This window comes from Dermochelys coriacea, chromosome 8, assembly GCF_009764565.3.
Source record: "Dermochelys coriacea isolate rDerCor1 chromosome 8, rDerCor1.pri.v4, whole genome shotgun sequence".
NCBI classification, from domain to species: Eukaryota; Metazoa; Chordata; order Testudines; family Dermochelyidae; genus Dermochelys; species Dermochelys coriacea.
In genome coordinates, this window is record NC_050075.1 from 1,300,403 (window position 1) to 1,316,031 (window position 15,629).

The window sequence follows — 15,629 nt, forward strand, 5'->3', positions numbered from 1 at the left end:
CCCCCATGTGTTGCACAAGTGTCTCGGTGCTGGGACAAGGGTGTGTGATCCCTCCAGAGACCCCAGAGAGCAGGGGTCATGCCGACTGGCTGCCTGGGCCCAGACAATGGCCGACACTCTGTATCCTGGCAACTGAAGGTCGGGCCCATCCTCTGCCTGGAGCCAAGGGAAGGGGTTGGAGAACAAAGGGACCAGGCGACCTGTTTACCCAGGACAGAGACGAAGGCAGGAGGAGGGGCCCCTGGAAGGGGGTCAGTCTCCTGGGTTGAGGGGGGAGGGGCAGGGATCTGGATTCTCCCCCACATGGACTTTGCTGAAAGTTCCTGATTTCTGTGCGCTGATGTGTTCTGTACTGGAACAGCCCGTCACACGCTGGCTGCGGAGCAGCGGGCGGCTCCCCAGGTGTCCCAGCCAGGACAGGGCAGACCCAGGCTCCTTGCGCTGGGGACAGGGGCCGAGGGCAGACGCTGCACCACAGGCCTGCTGGCCTGGCAGCTCCAGAGCACCCAGCCTGGGACGCTGGGACACAGAGTTGCACAGAGGGCTGTGACGAAGCGGGACTGTTTTAATGTTTCCTCTGAATATTGCGGGGGTGCCTCAGTTTCCCCTAGGCAGTTCTTAAGTATCTAGGTGGTGGGATAAGGGTGTATGATCGTTGCAGAGCCCTAGAGGGCAGGTGGGTGCAGGGGTCTGGACACAGAGAATGGCCGACACCCTGTTTCCTGGCAACTGATGGCCTGGCCCTTCCCCCCTGCAAGGTGAGAGCTAAAGGGCTGGAGAACGAAGGAATCCGGTGCCCTCCTGGCCCGGGAAAGGGACAAAGCCCGGAGGAGGGGAGCTGGAGAGAGTTTCAGTTTGGAGCTGGCTGGGGACATGGAGTGAAGTGCAGATGGGGTTGTCTGGCTCACTGCCCCCCAAAATGGACCCAGCTGAGGGGTCCTGTTCTCTGCACCTACAACCTCTGTATTAGACCATGTTCCTGTCGTCTAATAAACCTTCTGTTTTACTGGCTGGCTGAGAGTCACGTCTGACTGCGGAGTTGGGGGGCAGGACCCTCTGGCTTCCCCAGGACCCCACCTGGGCGGACTCGCTGTGGGAAGCGCACGGAGGGGCAGAGGATGCTGGATGCTCCGAGGTCAGACCCAGGAAGGGGGGAGCCGGGTGAGCTGGGTGCCCTGCAGACAGGCTGCTCCCAGAGAGGAGACTCCCCAGAGTCCTGCCTGGCTTTGTAGAGAGCAGATCCAGAGCATCACCCGGGGATCCCGTGACAATGGCGCGTGTGCATTACACAGCCTGTGCAAGGATCGCACAGTTGGTGTGAGCACATTACACAGTGTGTGTGCCGGGTTGCACAGATGATGTGTGTGCATTACAGAGCACATGCAGAGGGTTGTACAGATGGCACGTGCGCATTACTGTGTGCAGAGGGTTGCACAGATGGTGTGTGCATGCGTGTTACACAGCATGTACAGGGTTACACAGACAGCCCAGGTGCATTACACAGTGTGTGTGCAGAGTTGCACGGATGGTGCGTGAGCATTACACAGTCTGCACAGGGTTGCACAGACAGTGTGTTACATAGTGTGTGTACCAGCTTGCACAGATGGCACATGTGCGTTACACAGTATGTGCATGCACTGGCTTGCACAGATGGTGTGTACGTGCACATTACACACCATATACAGGGTTGCAGAGAGGGCATGTGCACATTACACAGCATGTGCAGAGTTGCACACATGGTGCGTGTACGTTACACAGCATGTGTGCAGAGTTGCACCGATGGCGCAAGTGCTATACAGCATGTGTGTGTGCAGGGTTGCACAGCTTGCATTGCACATGCAGAGGGTTGCACAGACAGCACAGGCATGTGTGTTGCACAGCATGTATGTGTGCTGGGTTGCACAGATGGCGTGTGCACATGTGTTACACACCACGTGCGAGAGCGCTGACATCGGAGGGAACAGGCGCGTCCTCTCCGCGGTGCTGACGCTGGCAGTGGCTGGGCCTGGAGCCTCCGACAGTCCCTGCTCGGCAGCAGCTGTTGCCGGAGATGAGAGCCGGTGCCCTGTCCCCCGGGGCCCTGCAGGGCCCTGCACTGGGGTGGCTCTCGGAGACGTGGCTTTTCTCGCTTTCTGCCAGACTGGCTGGTGTCAGTCAGCTCAGCTCCGCGGGTAACCCCAGCTGACACCCGGCCCCACCAGCCGCTATGCCGGGCAGGGAGCCTGCAGGCTGCAGATGGCATCGCGGGCCCAGCATGAGGGGCCTCGCTGCAACATGCCTGCCCCAGGGCTGGGCATGGGGAGGGAGCGGGCTGGGCACCACTCAGCCAGACGCCGAGCGAAATGGGGGTGGGAGGGAGCTGGGGGGAGCAGCACCTCCGTCCTGGGGCACAGCCTGGGACTCCACCCCCTGAGCTCTATTCCCCCTTGGTCCCGCCCCCCCGGCTCACTCCCCAGCCACAGGGACAAGGACCCTGCCCCGGGGGTGGCAGCACCTGGCACAAGAGGATCCAGGAGGGGCTCCCTGAGCTCCAGACCGGCTGGGGGCGGGATGCAGAGCTGGGAGCCCGAGGGTAATGGGGCCACTGGGAGGGACACGCAGCCACCTCCCCACAGACATGGCAGGGCCGTGCCACCCCTCCCCACACACGCCACAGGCACCCTGTCAAGTCACAGTGGGTTTCCCAGAGGATGAATGAAGTTGCCAGCTGGAGCCCCATAAATCTGGCAGCGCCCGCCTGGCACTCCACTACAAGGGACGACGGGGTCCCACTTTACCAGCATGCAGCCCGTGCCCCGCCAGCAGGTAATCAAAGCACTAATTGCAGCTGATGGCATCATCCTTACTGGGCCGGGGGGGGGGGGAATGAGGCTGCCCCCTCATGCCTGGCCCCCAGGGAGAGCACAGAGCAGCCAGCACCAGCCACAGGCCTCCTGTCACGCCAGAAAACCCGGGGGTCTTTGTCTCCAGGTCCAGGAGCCTGGTGCCAGGACCATGCCGCACACCTTGTGCTGCCACTGCCTCCTCCCAACTGGGACCCAGCGGGCACAGACACTGTCCAGAGGGGTCACAGCGCCCACCGCGGGCAGGGAATCCCCTCCCCCACAGCCAGTGCCCCCACTCCACTCCCCACAACGTGCCCTGCTGGGAGCTCCCCCACAGCCAGTGCCCTGCTCCACTCTGTCTGGCCAGGGGATCCACCCGCCAAGGCCAAGCCATCAGGTGGGCACATGTGGACCCTCCCCTTTTCCCAACAAACGGGTACCACAGAGCCCTTCCCCCCCTCTGCTCCACCTCCCCACCCTGCCCGTCTCCGCAGGGCCGTGCCCCCGCTGCCTGCCCTCCTAGTCCAGCCCGCTCAGGGTGCTGCTGCCTGGCACCACCCAGCCCTCGTCCCAACGCCTCCTTTCCAGAGCCTCCCGCCCCGCAGCGCCTCCATCTGGAGCATGGAGCCACACGCTCCTGCCGCCTCCCGGCACCTGCGCCACGACCGGGAGCCACCTGGAGCCGGCCGGGCACAGGGCAGGCTGGGGTGAGGGCCGGGCCGTGACCTGCTGCACTGGGGCACCGCGCTGCCCACAGTGTCCTCCCCCGGATGCCCGCAGCTGGATCAGAGGCACCCCTTGGAAACAACCACATTGTGCAGCCCCCTCCCGGCATCTCGGGCACTGTCTGCCAGGCTGCAACGGGACCCGCACTGTGCTCCAGCTGCGGGCACTTGGCCCGCAAGCCGCACGCCAGGGAGGCTGGCACCCAGCTTGGCACTCAGGTGTCACACGAGAGGGCAGGGACATGCCAGGCTGAGCTGCCCAGTGCCAATCCTGCCCAGGCAGAGCTCCAAGCCAGGCAGTTGCCAAGGTCGGCCTTTTGAGGGGGCTGTCAGGCCTTGTCGAGCCAGAGCTTGGCAGGCAGGCCGCTGGCAGGGCTGGGGCCAGGCACCAGCCAAGGCCAGGGAGCTCCCCTGGCCTGCTGGCCCAGCTCCAACAGGGCTTGTGCCAGGGCAGCTTCCCAACTGCATTGCCCCCACCTGGCTCTGCGAGCTGCCCAGCTGCGCTGCTCTGGGGCTGGCAGCAAACGGGGGCAGGGCACCGGCAAGAGCAGGAGCCCCCACACAGGGCGGGAGGGCAGCTCTCCAGGGGGCTGCACATCACAGAGCAGGCGGCCCAGCAGGGACGGGACAGGGACGGGACACCCCCCCAGTCCAGGCACACAAGGTCTCCCCTCCCAGAGCCACAACGAGAACCCAGGAGTCCTGACGCCCAGCCCCCTGCTCCCTCTCCTACGTAAGTGCAGGAGAGGGCTGCTTGGCAGCGGGTGCAGGCCGGATTCATGAGCCGCGGGGAGAGGCTGGGCTCTAGGGGCAGCGCCAGGCCAGGGAAACACGGGGGCCATACCAGACCCATGTAAGGATGGGCCCCTCTGGAGCAGGGAGACTGGGTTTGGTCTGGGGTAGGGAGCCCAGGGCCAGGCAGGAGTGTTGGCTACTCTCTCATGCCCCAGGGCACCGTACCCTGGCACTGCCATGAACCCACACACAATCCTGGGCATGCAGCAATGGGCAGGTACCCACCACTCCTGCACCCCCGCCACGTGCCAGGCAGCAGGACCCAGGCCAGGAGCAGGGCTGCTGCCCCGGGACGGCCAAGCCCACTGTGGTTTTGCCAGAGGAGCAGGGGAGTTGCGCAGGAGAGCAGTCCACTTGGCTCTTGATGTGACGCCAGGCCGATGCCAGGGTCCCCACCCCAGGGGCTCCCTGGTAAAGGCTGGTGGCAGGCTTCTCCTTGGCCGCACATCGCTCCACCCATGAGCCCGCCGGCTCCCGATTGTGACGGGCACCACTCAGTACTGCCAGTGCTGGGACGTGGGCATCTGAGCTCCCCACACAGCCCGTGACCCACTGCCCACAGCACCCCCAGAGCCAGCAACCCCCATGAGTCAGCATCCCTGCCCTGCTCCCCACAGCACCCCCAGAGCCAGTCAGCCCTGCTCTGCTGCCCACAGCACCCCCCCAGCCAGCACCCCTGCCTTGCTCCCCACAGCACCCCCCCAGCCAGCACCCCTGCCTTGCTCCCCACAGCACCCCTCCAGCCAGTGCCCTGCTCCTCACAGCACTCCCAGAGCCAGCACCCCCCGCTTCCCACAGCACCCCCCGTTCCCCACAGCACTCCCAGAGCCAGCACCCCTGCCCTGCTCCCTACAGCACCCCCAGAGCCAGCACCTCCAGCTTCCCACAGCACCCCCAGAGCCAGCACCCCCGGCTCCCCACAGCATCCCCAGAGCCAGCACCCCTACCCTGCTCCCTACAGCACCCCCAGAGCCAGCACCCCCGGCTTCCCACAGCACCTCCAGAGCCAGCACCCCGCCCCACTCCCCACAGCACCCCCAGAGCCAGCACCCCTGCCCTGCTCCCTACAGCACCCCCAGAGCCAGCACCCCCGGCTTCCCACAGCACCCCCAGAGCCAGCACCCCTGCCCTGCTCCCTACAGCACCCCCAGAGCCAGCACCCCCAGCTTCCCACAGCACCCCCAGAGCCAGCACCCCTGCCCTGCTCCCTACAGCACCCCCAGAGCCAGCATCCCCAGCTTCCCACAGCACCCCCAGAGCCAGCACCCCTGCCCTGCTCCCTACAGCACCCCCAGAGCCAGCACCCCCAGCTTCCCACAGCACCCCCAGAGCCAGTACCCCCGGCTCCCCACAGCACCTCCAGAGCCAGCACCCCTGGCTCCCCACAGCACCCCCAGAGCCAGCACCCCTGCCCTGCTCCCTACAGCACCCCCAGAGCCAGCACCCCCGGCTTCCCACAGCACCTCCAGAGCCAGCACCCCGCCCCGCTCCCCACAGCACCCCCAGAGCCAGCACCCCCGGCTCCCCACAGCATCCCTAGAGCCAGCACCCCTGTCCTGCTCCCTACAGCACCCCCAGAGCCAGCACCCCCGGCTTCCCACAGCACCTCCAGAGCCAGCACCCCGCCCCGCTCCCCACAGCACCCCCAGAGCCAGCACCCCTGCCCTGCTCCCCACAGCACCCCCAGAGCCAGCACCCCGCCCTGCTCCCCACAGCACCCCCAGAGCCAGCACCCCCAGCCGGCATCCAGCTCCCCACCCCATTGCCCCCAGCGCCCCCTGCTGGGGCCGGCAGAAGTGGAGTAGTTGGGCGCCCCCTGCTGGGGGGGGAGGGGGCTGAGCAGCCAGCGCAGGGTCTGGGCGCTGATTCAGTCAGGGAATTTGTCCGCGGGTGTTTTGCATCACAATGGAGCGGCTCTAATTAAGTATTTCAGCTGATAACGCTTCCCCATTACACCCCGTTAGCATGTGCTGGCAGGGCTCTGTCTCCGCAGGGGGCTGGACCAGCACCCACTGGAGCGCGCTGGGTCGCCCGGGGAGCAGCGCCCGCCGTGGGTCAGGCCGGTCCCGAGCCCCCAGCGCGTCTGGGCCCGGGCGCTCCCAGGGCCGGCTGCAGAGGGGCCTTGGGCCCCACAACTTGAAAACGGTGACAATGGGGGCATTGAGGGGCAGAGCAGGACCCCCTCAGGCACTGCCTTGCCAGTGGCACCAAGCTGGAGCTGGGGGCTCTGAGGGGAGAGCCAGGGGGGCTGGGAGGGGCAGACATGGGTGTGCAGAGTATCGGCACAGTGCCCGGCCCCCTGTGCTGCCAGCATGCTTTGAACCATGGTCACTATAGGGCAGAGGACTCGCTGCCAGCCCCACTGTGACCCCCACAAGCCACCTCCACCCAGGCCTCATTAATGGACTCGGGTTCATTAGCAGGAGGCTGCACCTGCTAATTGCCAACCACTGCCCAGTCTTATTACCACCACCCGCTTCCCAGCCGGCGAGTCCCCACGTGCCAACCAGCGGCGCCCCCCCTGAGAGCTCAGCCCCCCCAACCCCCCCCAAAGCTCCCCTGGGCCCAACCACATGGGGCTCCCCTCATCTGCCTGGGGAGCAGTCAGCTAACCCCTCCCCCCATCAGGGAGCAGAGAGATGAATACTGACCAAAACCTCGCACAGCCGGTGCCCCTCAGTCCTGACCCGCAGCCCCTGCGATCCCAGTGCCGGGCACCCTCCTCGCACCGCCGGTGCCCCTCAGTCCCGACCCGCAGCCCCTGCGATCCCAGTGCCGGGCACCCCCTTCGCACCGCCGGTGCCCCTCAGTCCCAACCTGCAGCCCCTGCGATCCCAGCGCCGGGCACCCCCTTCGCACCGCCGGTGCCCCTCACTCCCAACCTGCAGTCTCTGTGATCCAGGCCTGGCACCCCCCTCGCACCGCCGGTGCCACTCAGTCCCAACCCACAGCCCCTGCAATCCCAGCACCGGGCACCCCCCTCGCCCACCAGTACCCCTCAGACAGGACCCGCAGCCCCTGCGATCCCAGCGCCGGGCAACCCCCTCGCACCGCCGGTGCCCCTCAGTCCCGACCTGCAGCCCCTGAGATCCCAGCGCCGGGCACCCCCCTCGCACCGCCGGTGCCCCTCAGTCCCGACCCGCAGCCCCTGCGATCCCAGCGCCGGGCACCCCCCTCGCACCGCCGGTGCCCCTCAGTCCCGACCCGCAGCCCCTGCGATCCCAGCGCCGGGCACCCCTCTCGCACCACCGGTGCCCCTCAGTCTCGACCCGCAGCCCCTGCGATCCCAGCGCCGGGCACCCCCCTCGCACCGCCGGTGCCCCTCAGTCCCGACCCGCAGCCCCTGCGACCCCAGCGCCGGGCACCCCCCTCGCACCGCCGGTGCCCCTCAGTCCCGACCCGCAGCCCCTGCGATCCCAGCGCCGGGCACCCCCCTCGCACCGCCGGTGCCCCTCAGTCCCGACCCGCAGCCCCTGCGATCCCAGCGCCGGGCACCCCTCTTGCACCACCGGTGCCCCTCAGTCCCGACCTGCAGCCCCTGCGACCCCAGCGCCGGTCACCCCCCTCGCACAGCCAGTGCCCCTCAGTCCCGACCCACAGCCCCTGCGATCCCAGCGCTGGGCACCCCCCTCGCACCTCCGGTGCCACTCAGTCCCAACCTGCAGTCTCTGTGATCCAGGCCGGGCACCCCCCTCGCACCACCGGTGCCCCTCAGTCCCGACCCGCAGCCCCTGCGATCCCAGTGCCGGGCACCCCCTTCGCACCGCCGGTGCCCCTCAGTCCCAACCTGCAGCCCCTGCGATCCCAGCGCCGGGCACCCCCCTCGCACCGCCGGTGCCCCTCAGGTGCCCCTCAGTCCCAACCTGCAGCCCCTGCGATCCAGGCCTGGCGCTCCGCTATGGCTCTTTGGGAAGCTGAGCGAATTCTCTGGCTCCTGTAACTCACAGCGAAGATCGCACTCTCCTGTCGGCTTCACTCCTGCCAGGAGCCTCAAGGTCACCCTGAGCCCTGGGGCCTTTGGCTGTGGAGCGGGGTGGAGCCGTGGGGCAGGGAGCCAGTGGGAGCTGCCGCAAGACCTGTGGGGCAGGCAGGCAGCCCAGCTGGGGATCCCCTCAGTCCCTCTGTCCTGGGGCTGGCCATGCTGGGGATGACTCCCTCATGCCACGGGGTGGGGGGCTCCTGCCCCTGGGCCAGGCCCACCCCCTCCCAGCCTGGAGCCCTCAGCGCCCGACTCTGCTGGACACAGCCGGCCCCAGCCCTGGGCCTGGCAGACAGTGTCTGTGGCTCCTGCCCAGCCTGTGTCCGGGCACTGCCTGCCCGCCCTCAGCAGCAGTGCCCAGCCGCAGCACCTGCCCTTGGGCGGCTCTCTGAAGCGCCCTGCCATGGGACACCCCTGTGCCCAGCTCGGAGGCTGCAGGGTGCTGGGGGACAGCAGCCCGGGGGGGGGCGGATGTTGCACATTCCCAGCGCTGACCTGCATGGGGCAGGCAGGAGCAGGGGGGGCTGAGCTCCTGGGGGCTGGGCAGCCCCGAGCCAGAAGACGTCTCTGGCTCCAGCTGCGCGTGGGGGCGAGGAGCTGTGCAGCCCCCCAGGTCTCCCACTGGGAGCTGAGTGGCCCAGCAGGCTCATGCCGCACTCCCACACGCTGCACGGGCACCCGCGTAATGCACGGGGGCATATCACGCCTGTGACCTAGCCAGGGCTGGGGCAGACCCTGGTTAGCTGGTGAGCTGGGGGCCCATCTCGGCTCTGGACAGAGCCTGCACGGCGGGGCCAGCCTGGAGCCCCTGGCCTGGCGCTGGGGCACAGCTGGGGGCAGGGGGCAGCCTGGGGCTTTCACCCCCCGCCTCACCTCAGAGCTTCCCCTAGTGCCTGCACACAGATCCCGCCATCTCCTGCTGGGGCCCAGCTGGGCCGCTCCCCCCTCACCCACCCAGAGAAGGGCACCACGGGAGCCTGCCCCAACCCAGCCAGGGCAGGCGCCAGGCCCCCAAAGCCCTGGGGGGGATTTCCTGGAGTTCTACTTTAAAGGACAAAAGGGAGAAACAAAACTGCCCCCACCCTCACAGCTACCCCTCCCCCGCACAGCTGCCCTGGCTGGGGCCCCAAATAAGTTGGGGGCCTGGCCGCGGACAGGTAGCAGCCATGTGCCATTGTGCTGACTCGAGCTGAGCCATGCAGATTGACAGCACCCGCACTGTGCCCCCCATTCCCCTTTGCTATTGAAACCCAGAGGAGGCAGATGGGGTGGTGCAGGGGGCTGGACCCCTCCCAGTGTGCCTCTGGGGAGCAGGAGCTGAACTCACATGGACCCATGGAGCCATCCGGGCAGCACCAGTGCCCTGCCACCAAAATGCAGCCACCTCAGGGTGGGGGGAGGGACCTGTTAACAGCATCCTCTGCAAGGGCCCAGCAGGGCTCGGGGAGGGGAGAGCGCAGGGCCCCTCCCCCCTAACTACCCGCTGCCCTTCACCCGCATTCCTGCCCCACCGCCCCCTTGGCAACACACCCGATCCCATGCCCAGGGGCTCTTATGGACCCACAGAGAGCAGCAGGGACCGCAGCCAGCACCACGCCCATAGGAAGGCCCAATGCCTCAGCCCATCAGGGGATACCAGCCCGTGCCCACCTCCCGCTGTGCCAGGCCCAGCTGCTGGCAGCCGGGGACCCAGGGCGACTGAAGCTGAAGCTCAGAGACAGGACTTAGCACCTCAAAGGCTCCACGCTGGATCTGCAGGTCAGTGGAGCAGGGCAGGGGGAGCTCTCGCTTCCCAGCCGACGGGGCCCCCAGCGCCGAGCCCATAGGTGGGTGGGTGGCTCGCTCCGCTCTGGGTGGCTGGGACATGGCCAGGGGGGATGGGCACCGATCCCCATATGGGGCAAAGGGCCAGGCATGGCTGGACCCCAGCGGATAGGGGCTGAGTAAGGGGGCGACAGGAGGTGTCAGACAGACCAAGTAGCCAGGATCGGAACCAAGCCCACTCCCGGGACAGCAGCACCAAGGAGCCACTGGACTTGGCACGGGACAGAAGTGCCTGTGCCCAGAGCAGCCCTGGCCCTGGGAGCGGTTAAGGCAGTTTCCAGAGCCCAGACCCCCCACGCCCCAGCAAGCACCTGTCAGGCTTGGGGAGGTTTGATTCAGAGCCAGCTCCACATGGCACAGAGCCAGAACAAACAGCCCTTGGGCAGCCTGTGTCTACCATGCACCGACAGCCTGGCGCAGCACCTTCCCCCGCCTGGCGAGAGCCACGCTGCCCGGGCAGCAGCAATCACCTGCCGCAGGGCTGGCTCGGCCCCAAGGCCACCCCGCCCTGCTCTGCGAGTCGGCGTGAGACCAGCCCGTGGGAGCCGCCCGCCCCTGTGCCCTCTGCCTGCCCCAGTGCCCTGGAGCCTGCCCAGCCTGCGCCCCGCAGAGCACCTGAACTGGGAGTAACTGGCAGATCTCCTGGGATCTGAGCCCCCTTGACACTTCCAGGACAGCTCAGCCTCTGCAGGGCGATGTCTGCCCCAGGACCACACCCGGGGGGGCATGGAGACCCCCTGCAAGAGGCCAACGATGCAAGGCACCTTCAGCCAGTCAGGTGGCACCAGCAGCTGGAGGGGGTGACACATCAGCACTTGGCTCACATCCCACCAGGGGAGCATAACAGCCCCAGGGGCTGGGACTCGAGTGCCTGGCAGGCCGGGCCCGTGGAGCCACAAGAGCCCAGGAAGCAGTATGGTCAGTGGGCATTGCCCTGACTCTGGAGTCCCGGCCGGTGCAGATGGGCAGAGGGCTGGGGATGGGCAGGTGGAGGCGGGGGGCTGCTGCTTTTCCCCCAGCCTATTCCCTGCCCTGGTCCCTTCCCCAGCAGCCAACCTGGACGTGCCTACAGGCCCCCAAGACCCAGGAGCTGCTATGGGGAGCCAGACTCCACTCCCACCTCCAGACCTGATCCCCAGCTCGCTGTGGGCTGCCTTCCTCCAAGCCTGTAACCACTCACCGCCCGCCCCAGCCCTGCCCAGAGCCCCACAGCAGTGCAGAGATCAGCGCCTGCTCCGAGGGCGAACGTGCTCCGGGTGGCCGACCGCCAGCAGCCGGGGCTGGGCGCCAGGGACGGATCACTCGCATTGCCCTGGTCTGCTCATTCCCTCAGAAGCACCTGGCACCGCCCGCTGTCGGCAGGCAGGCCTAAGCCAGACTGACTGTTTGGCTAAGCGCGCCCTGGGGCCGTGCCAGCTAGGCCAGCCTGCAGCCTCCTGCGGGTGCCATCAAGGAGCTTTGGCTGGAAGGGCTGCAAAGGGCTCTAGGAGCCAGGACTCCTGGGCTCTGTTCCCATTTGTAACAGAGTGTGGGGGAGTCCGGGCCCTGCACCCCTCTTCCTGGGATTCCCCGGGACTCTCAGCCAGCCAATAAAACAGAAGGTTTATTGGATGACAGGGACATGGTCCCAAACAGAGCTTGTGGGTCCAATCAGGACCCCTCAGTCAAGTCCTTGTGGGGGGCAGGGAGCTTGGGGTTCCCTGCATTTCACCAGCCAGCCCAAACTGAAAACAACCCCCCCTCCAGCCGTCTCTTTCCCCCTCCCCTCAGCTTCTCCTCCAGACTTTGTCCAGTTTCCCTGGACAAAGTTGTCACCCGGCCTCAACCCCCTCCTGGCTCAGGTATCATTCCTCAAGTAAAGTCACTTCATGCTCTCCCATCCCCCATGCAGACAGTCCCAATAAAACCAGACGACATTCCTAGGTCAATCTGTCCCACTCAGTCCCTGCTCTGTCATACCATTGACTCACTGGGTGGCCTGGCAAGGCTGGTCAGTGCCTCAGTTTCCCCGCTGGCCGAGGGGCTGGCAGTCAGGCTGGGATAACTGAGGGCCGTGTGTCAGGTGCCAGGCCCAGGGCCCTGCCTGAGGCCTGGACGACACTTAAGTTAGATCGAGATCGGTACGGCGCCCAGGGTGGGGAAAACTCAACCCAAGCGTGCCCCTGTGCCGAGCTCACTTGCGGTGCAGCCAAGCAGCGGGGGAATCCTTACACCCAGCTACTGCTCTCGGGCTGGGCTCCTGGCAGCACCGGCTCCTCCATCGCTGCAGGCTGCTAGGCCAGGGGCTGCAGAGCCGGAGCACGGGGTCAGTGCCAGGCAGGTGAACGGGTCAGTCACACCCAGCAGAGTGAGCAGCCAGGGACTTGCTCACCATACAGACCCGGGCAGAACCAGAACAGGCCAAGCAAGGGCATCTGCAGCCTCCATTCTCAGGGCCATCCCCACCCTCCGAGGATGAGTGAGGGGATTTGGGAGGCCCCACACTCTAGGCTGTGGGCGACTCCCCCCACCTCTGGGTGCGAGCCCCATCTCCCCGGCCCCCTGCCCTGCACCAGATGCCAATGCCCCCAGGATGCCCTGCTGCCATCACTCCACACTGGGCTCCAAGGTGCCCCAGCAATGCCCACCTGCACCTGGGGCTCCAGCATCCCAGCTGGTGCCAGCTGTGGTAGAGAAACTCGGGGATCGCCCTGGCCGTGGGCTCTGGAGAGAAGGGAAAGGGCCCTGCTCTGCAGCACCTGCTCTGGGTGACCGGGTTGCCATGGGCAGGGCTCCCCCCCGGCAGTGGACCTGGGGAGGATGGGGCACCTGCAGGGTCCGGAAGGGCCCAGGGTCAGATCCCTTCCCCCCAGGCACAGGGCAGCAGCCACTTGGGGTTCTGGCACAACCCCTGTCCCCTCACCCAGCCTGGCTGCCAGTGGACAGGCAGAGGGAAAACAGTCCCTGCCCGTGGGACCTGCTCCGAGGGCCGCGCGGGGACGCAGGCAACAGGGCCACGACCACCCCGGAGCTCGCAATGGGACGGAAGGCACAGCCCCTCTCTTCCCCCGCCAGACACCGGCAGCTCAGACCTTTGTCTGCAGCTGCCAGGTGTGGGCTGCCAGGACCCAGCCCAGGGCCCCTTCCCCAGCCAAGCCCTGCCCAGATCCTGCTGCCCACGCACACTGGGCTCTGCACTGCAAGATGCGCCCCGGCACCCGCCAATGACATGGACCCCGGCCCAACGACCCCCACTCCATGGGACCACCAGCAAAGCTCTGGGTGCGTGAGGGGGACAGCCCAGGGCCAGGATAGCAGGGGCTGCAGGTCAGAATTGAGGGGCACCAGCAGAGCAGTGGGGGGAGCCCAGGGCTGGGATAACAGAGGGCTGTAGGTCGGGATTGAGGGGCACTGGCAGAGCAGTGGGGGAAGCCCAGGGCCAGGATAGCAGGGGCTGCAGGTCAGGATTGAGGGGCACCAGCAGAGCGCGTTGGGGGAAGCTTTCTCAGCCTCTGCCCGCACTGGGCCGTGGTGCCAACAGCATCTCCGTCTCCCTCCCTCCAAGACGTTCCAGGAGCCTGGGTGAGCCGCGGCTGCTGAGGATCAGGGAGGCGGCTGGATGGGGCTCAGCTCCCTGGGTCCTGCCAGCGCAGGGTGCTGGAGGCTGCAAGCCAGAGGCCTTGTGCCATCGCTGTGGCTGGGCAGGAGACAGGCCCAGTGATGGGGCAGAGCAAGCGAGGGGCTGGGCCATGTGCCGGGGAAGCCGGGGTTCCGGAGGGCTCTGCCGTGGGAATCTCACCATTGGCTCAGACGTGTGGAGCCCTGCATGGGGGTCTGGGTCTTCAGAGATGGGGGTTTAATACTGCCGTGCCACAGGCCTCATGACCTCCCAGGAGCTGAACCTGCCCTACCCCATGGGGCTTAGGGGCCGAGGGACCCGCTGTGGGGGCCAGGGCAAAGCCTCCAAGTCAAACAGCATCAGTGCTGCCCATCTCTGCCCAGCCAGAGCCAGCGTCAGGTGTGGGACCAGGAGCCAACATCCAGCCCTTGGGTTCAGCTACCCGCTAGCGCCCTCCAGATGTGGGACCCCGCAGGACACACACACCCCAGCCAGGGCCCTGCACCCCCATGCCAGCAGCAGCGCCAGCCGGGATCCTACCCCAGCACCCGGGGGGGCGACTCCACAGACCTCGCTGCTCCACAGACCCAGTGCCAAGCGGACAGGTGCCCCGCCAGGGTGCAGGGCAGGCACATGGCACCGGGTTCTCAGGGCACAGGCTCCTGTTGCCCTGCGCCAGCCACGGGCAGAGCTGCAGGGTGCAGCGTCCAAGGACACGGACCGCCTGTGCCCGACCCAGAACCGGGCACCACAACTGACCAGAAACAGGAGAGCAACTGCCAACCTGCGCGGCCCCAGGGACAGAGTCCAGAGCCCCTGGATGGCGGGGGACTGAGGGGGGCGCACAAGCGGAGCTGGCTGGGGGCTGCAGTGAGGGGAGGGGGTGCGCAGAGCTGACGGGGAGGGGTTGCGGAGGGGGGGAGAAAGACCTGGCGGGGGAGGGGCGGGCAAAGCTGCCCGGGGGCTTCGCGGTGCGGGGGAGCGCAGAGCTGACGGGGAGGGGTTGCGGGGGGGAGAAAGACCTGGCGGGGGGGGCCGCGCAGAGCTGCCCGGGGGCTGCGCGGCGCGGGGGGGCGCGCAGGGCTGCCCCGGGGCTGCGCTCTCCGATGCGGGGGCTGCACAGCTCGGGTCCGCGCCCGGCCCCCCCGAGCCCCCCCGGCCCCACTCACCGGCGGGCGGGCGGGCGGCGAGCAGGGATCCGGCCAGCAGGACCCGCCAGAGCGCAGCGGCCGCGGCCATCCCCGCCCCGCTCAGCGCCCCAGCCGGCGCGGGGCTCGCGGCGCGCGGCAGCCCATGGCCGGGCTCGCGGGGAGCGGGCGGCAGCTGCCGGGGAGCGACTGGCCCAGCCCGGTGCCGGCGCTGCGGAGGGGGCGAGCCCGGCAGGGCTGCAAAACGCGGACTGGATCCGCCGCGGAGCGGAGCGCCGCGAGCCACAGCTGGTGCGGGGCCCGTCCCCCCGGTACCGCCCGGATCGGGGCAACCGACCCCCTGCGCGAGGCCCAAATCGGGGCAAGCGGCCCAGACACCCCAGGACAGCCCAAATCGGGGAATCCGCCCCCCATATTGACCAGATCAGGGCAACCGGCCCTCCCCCCCAGTACTGCCCGGATCGGGGCAACCGTCCCATCCCCACATCCTGCTCGGCTCTGTCTGGATCAGGACTCTGGGCCCCTCCAGACCATCCCCAGTACCAGGTACGAGCCAATAACCCCCATCTCTCTTTCACACACACCCCTTTCTGGCTGCCCAGGTGGACTGTCAGGCCCATTGCACCCATTGTGAAGATGGGGAAACTGAGGCAGTTAAGGGCAAGTGATCCCAGGGTCATAGAGCAAGTCAAAGTCGGAGCAAGGTCTGATCTCCAGCGCCTGGCTCCCAGCCAG

At 67.4% G+C, this 15,629-nt stretch overlaps 1 protein-coding gene across 3 annotated transcripts in view; it reads right to left on the bottom strand.

Annotated features, from left to right (window-relative positions):
• The window catches only part of UNC5A (unc-5 netrin receptor A), a 52,064-nt gene extending 36,978 nt beyond the window's left edge, over nt 1–15,086 (bottom strand). For 2 of the 3 annotated variants that reach the window (XM_038413172.2, XM_038413171.2), the window contains exon 1: nt 14,916–15,086. In XM_038413172.2, the coding sequence (XP_038269100.1) occupies nt 14,916–14,985 (70 nt within the window). In that variant the 5' untranslated portion in view covers nt 14,986–15,086. Of the gene's footprint in view, nt 1–8,208; nt 8,228–14,915 lie in introns of those variants that run through there. The other variant, XM_043520561.1, reaches the window with a different exon arrangement.
• Between the last annotated feature and the right edge of the window lie 543 nt (nt 15,087–15,629).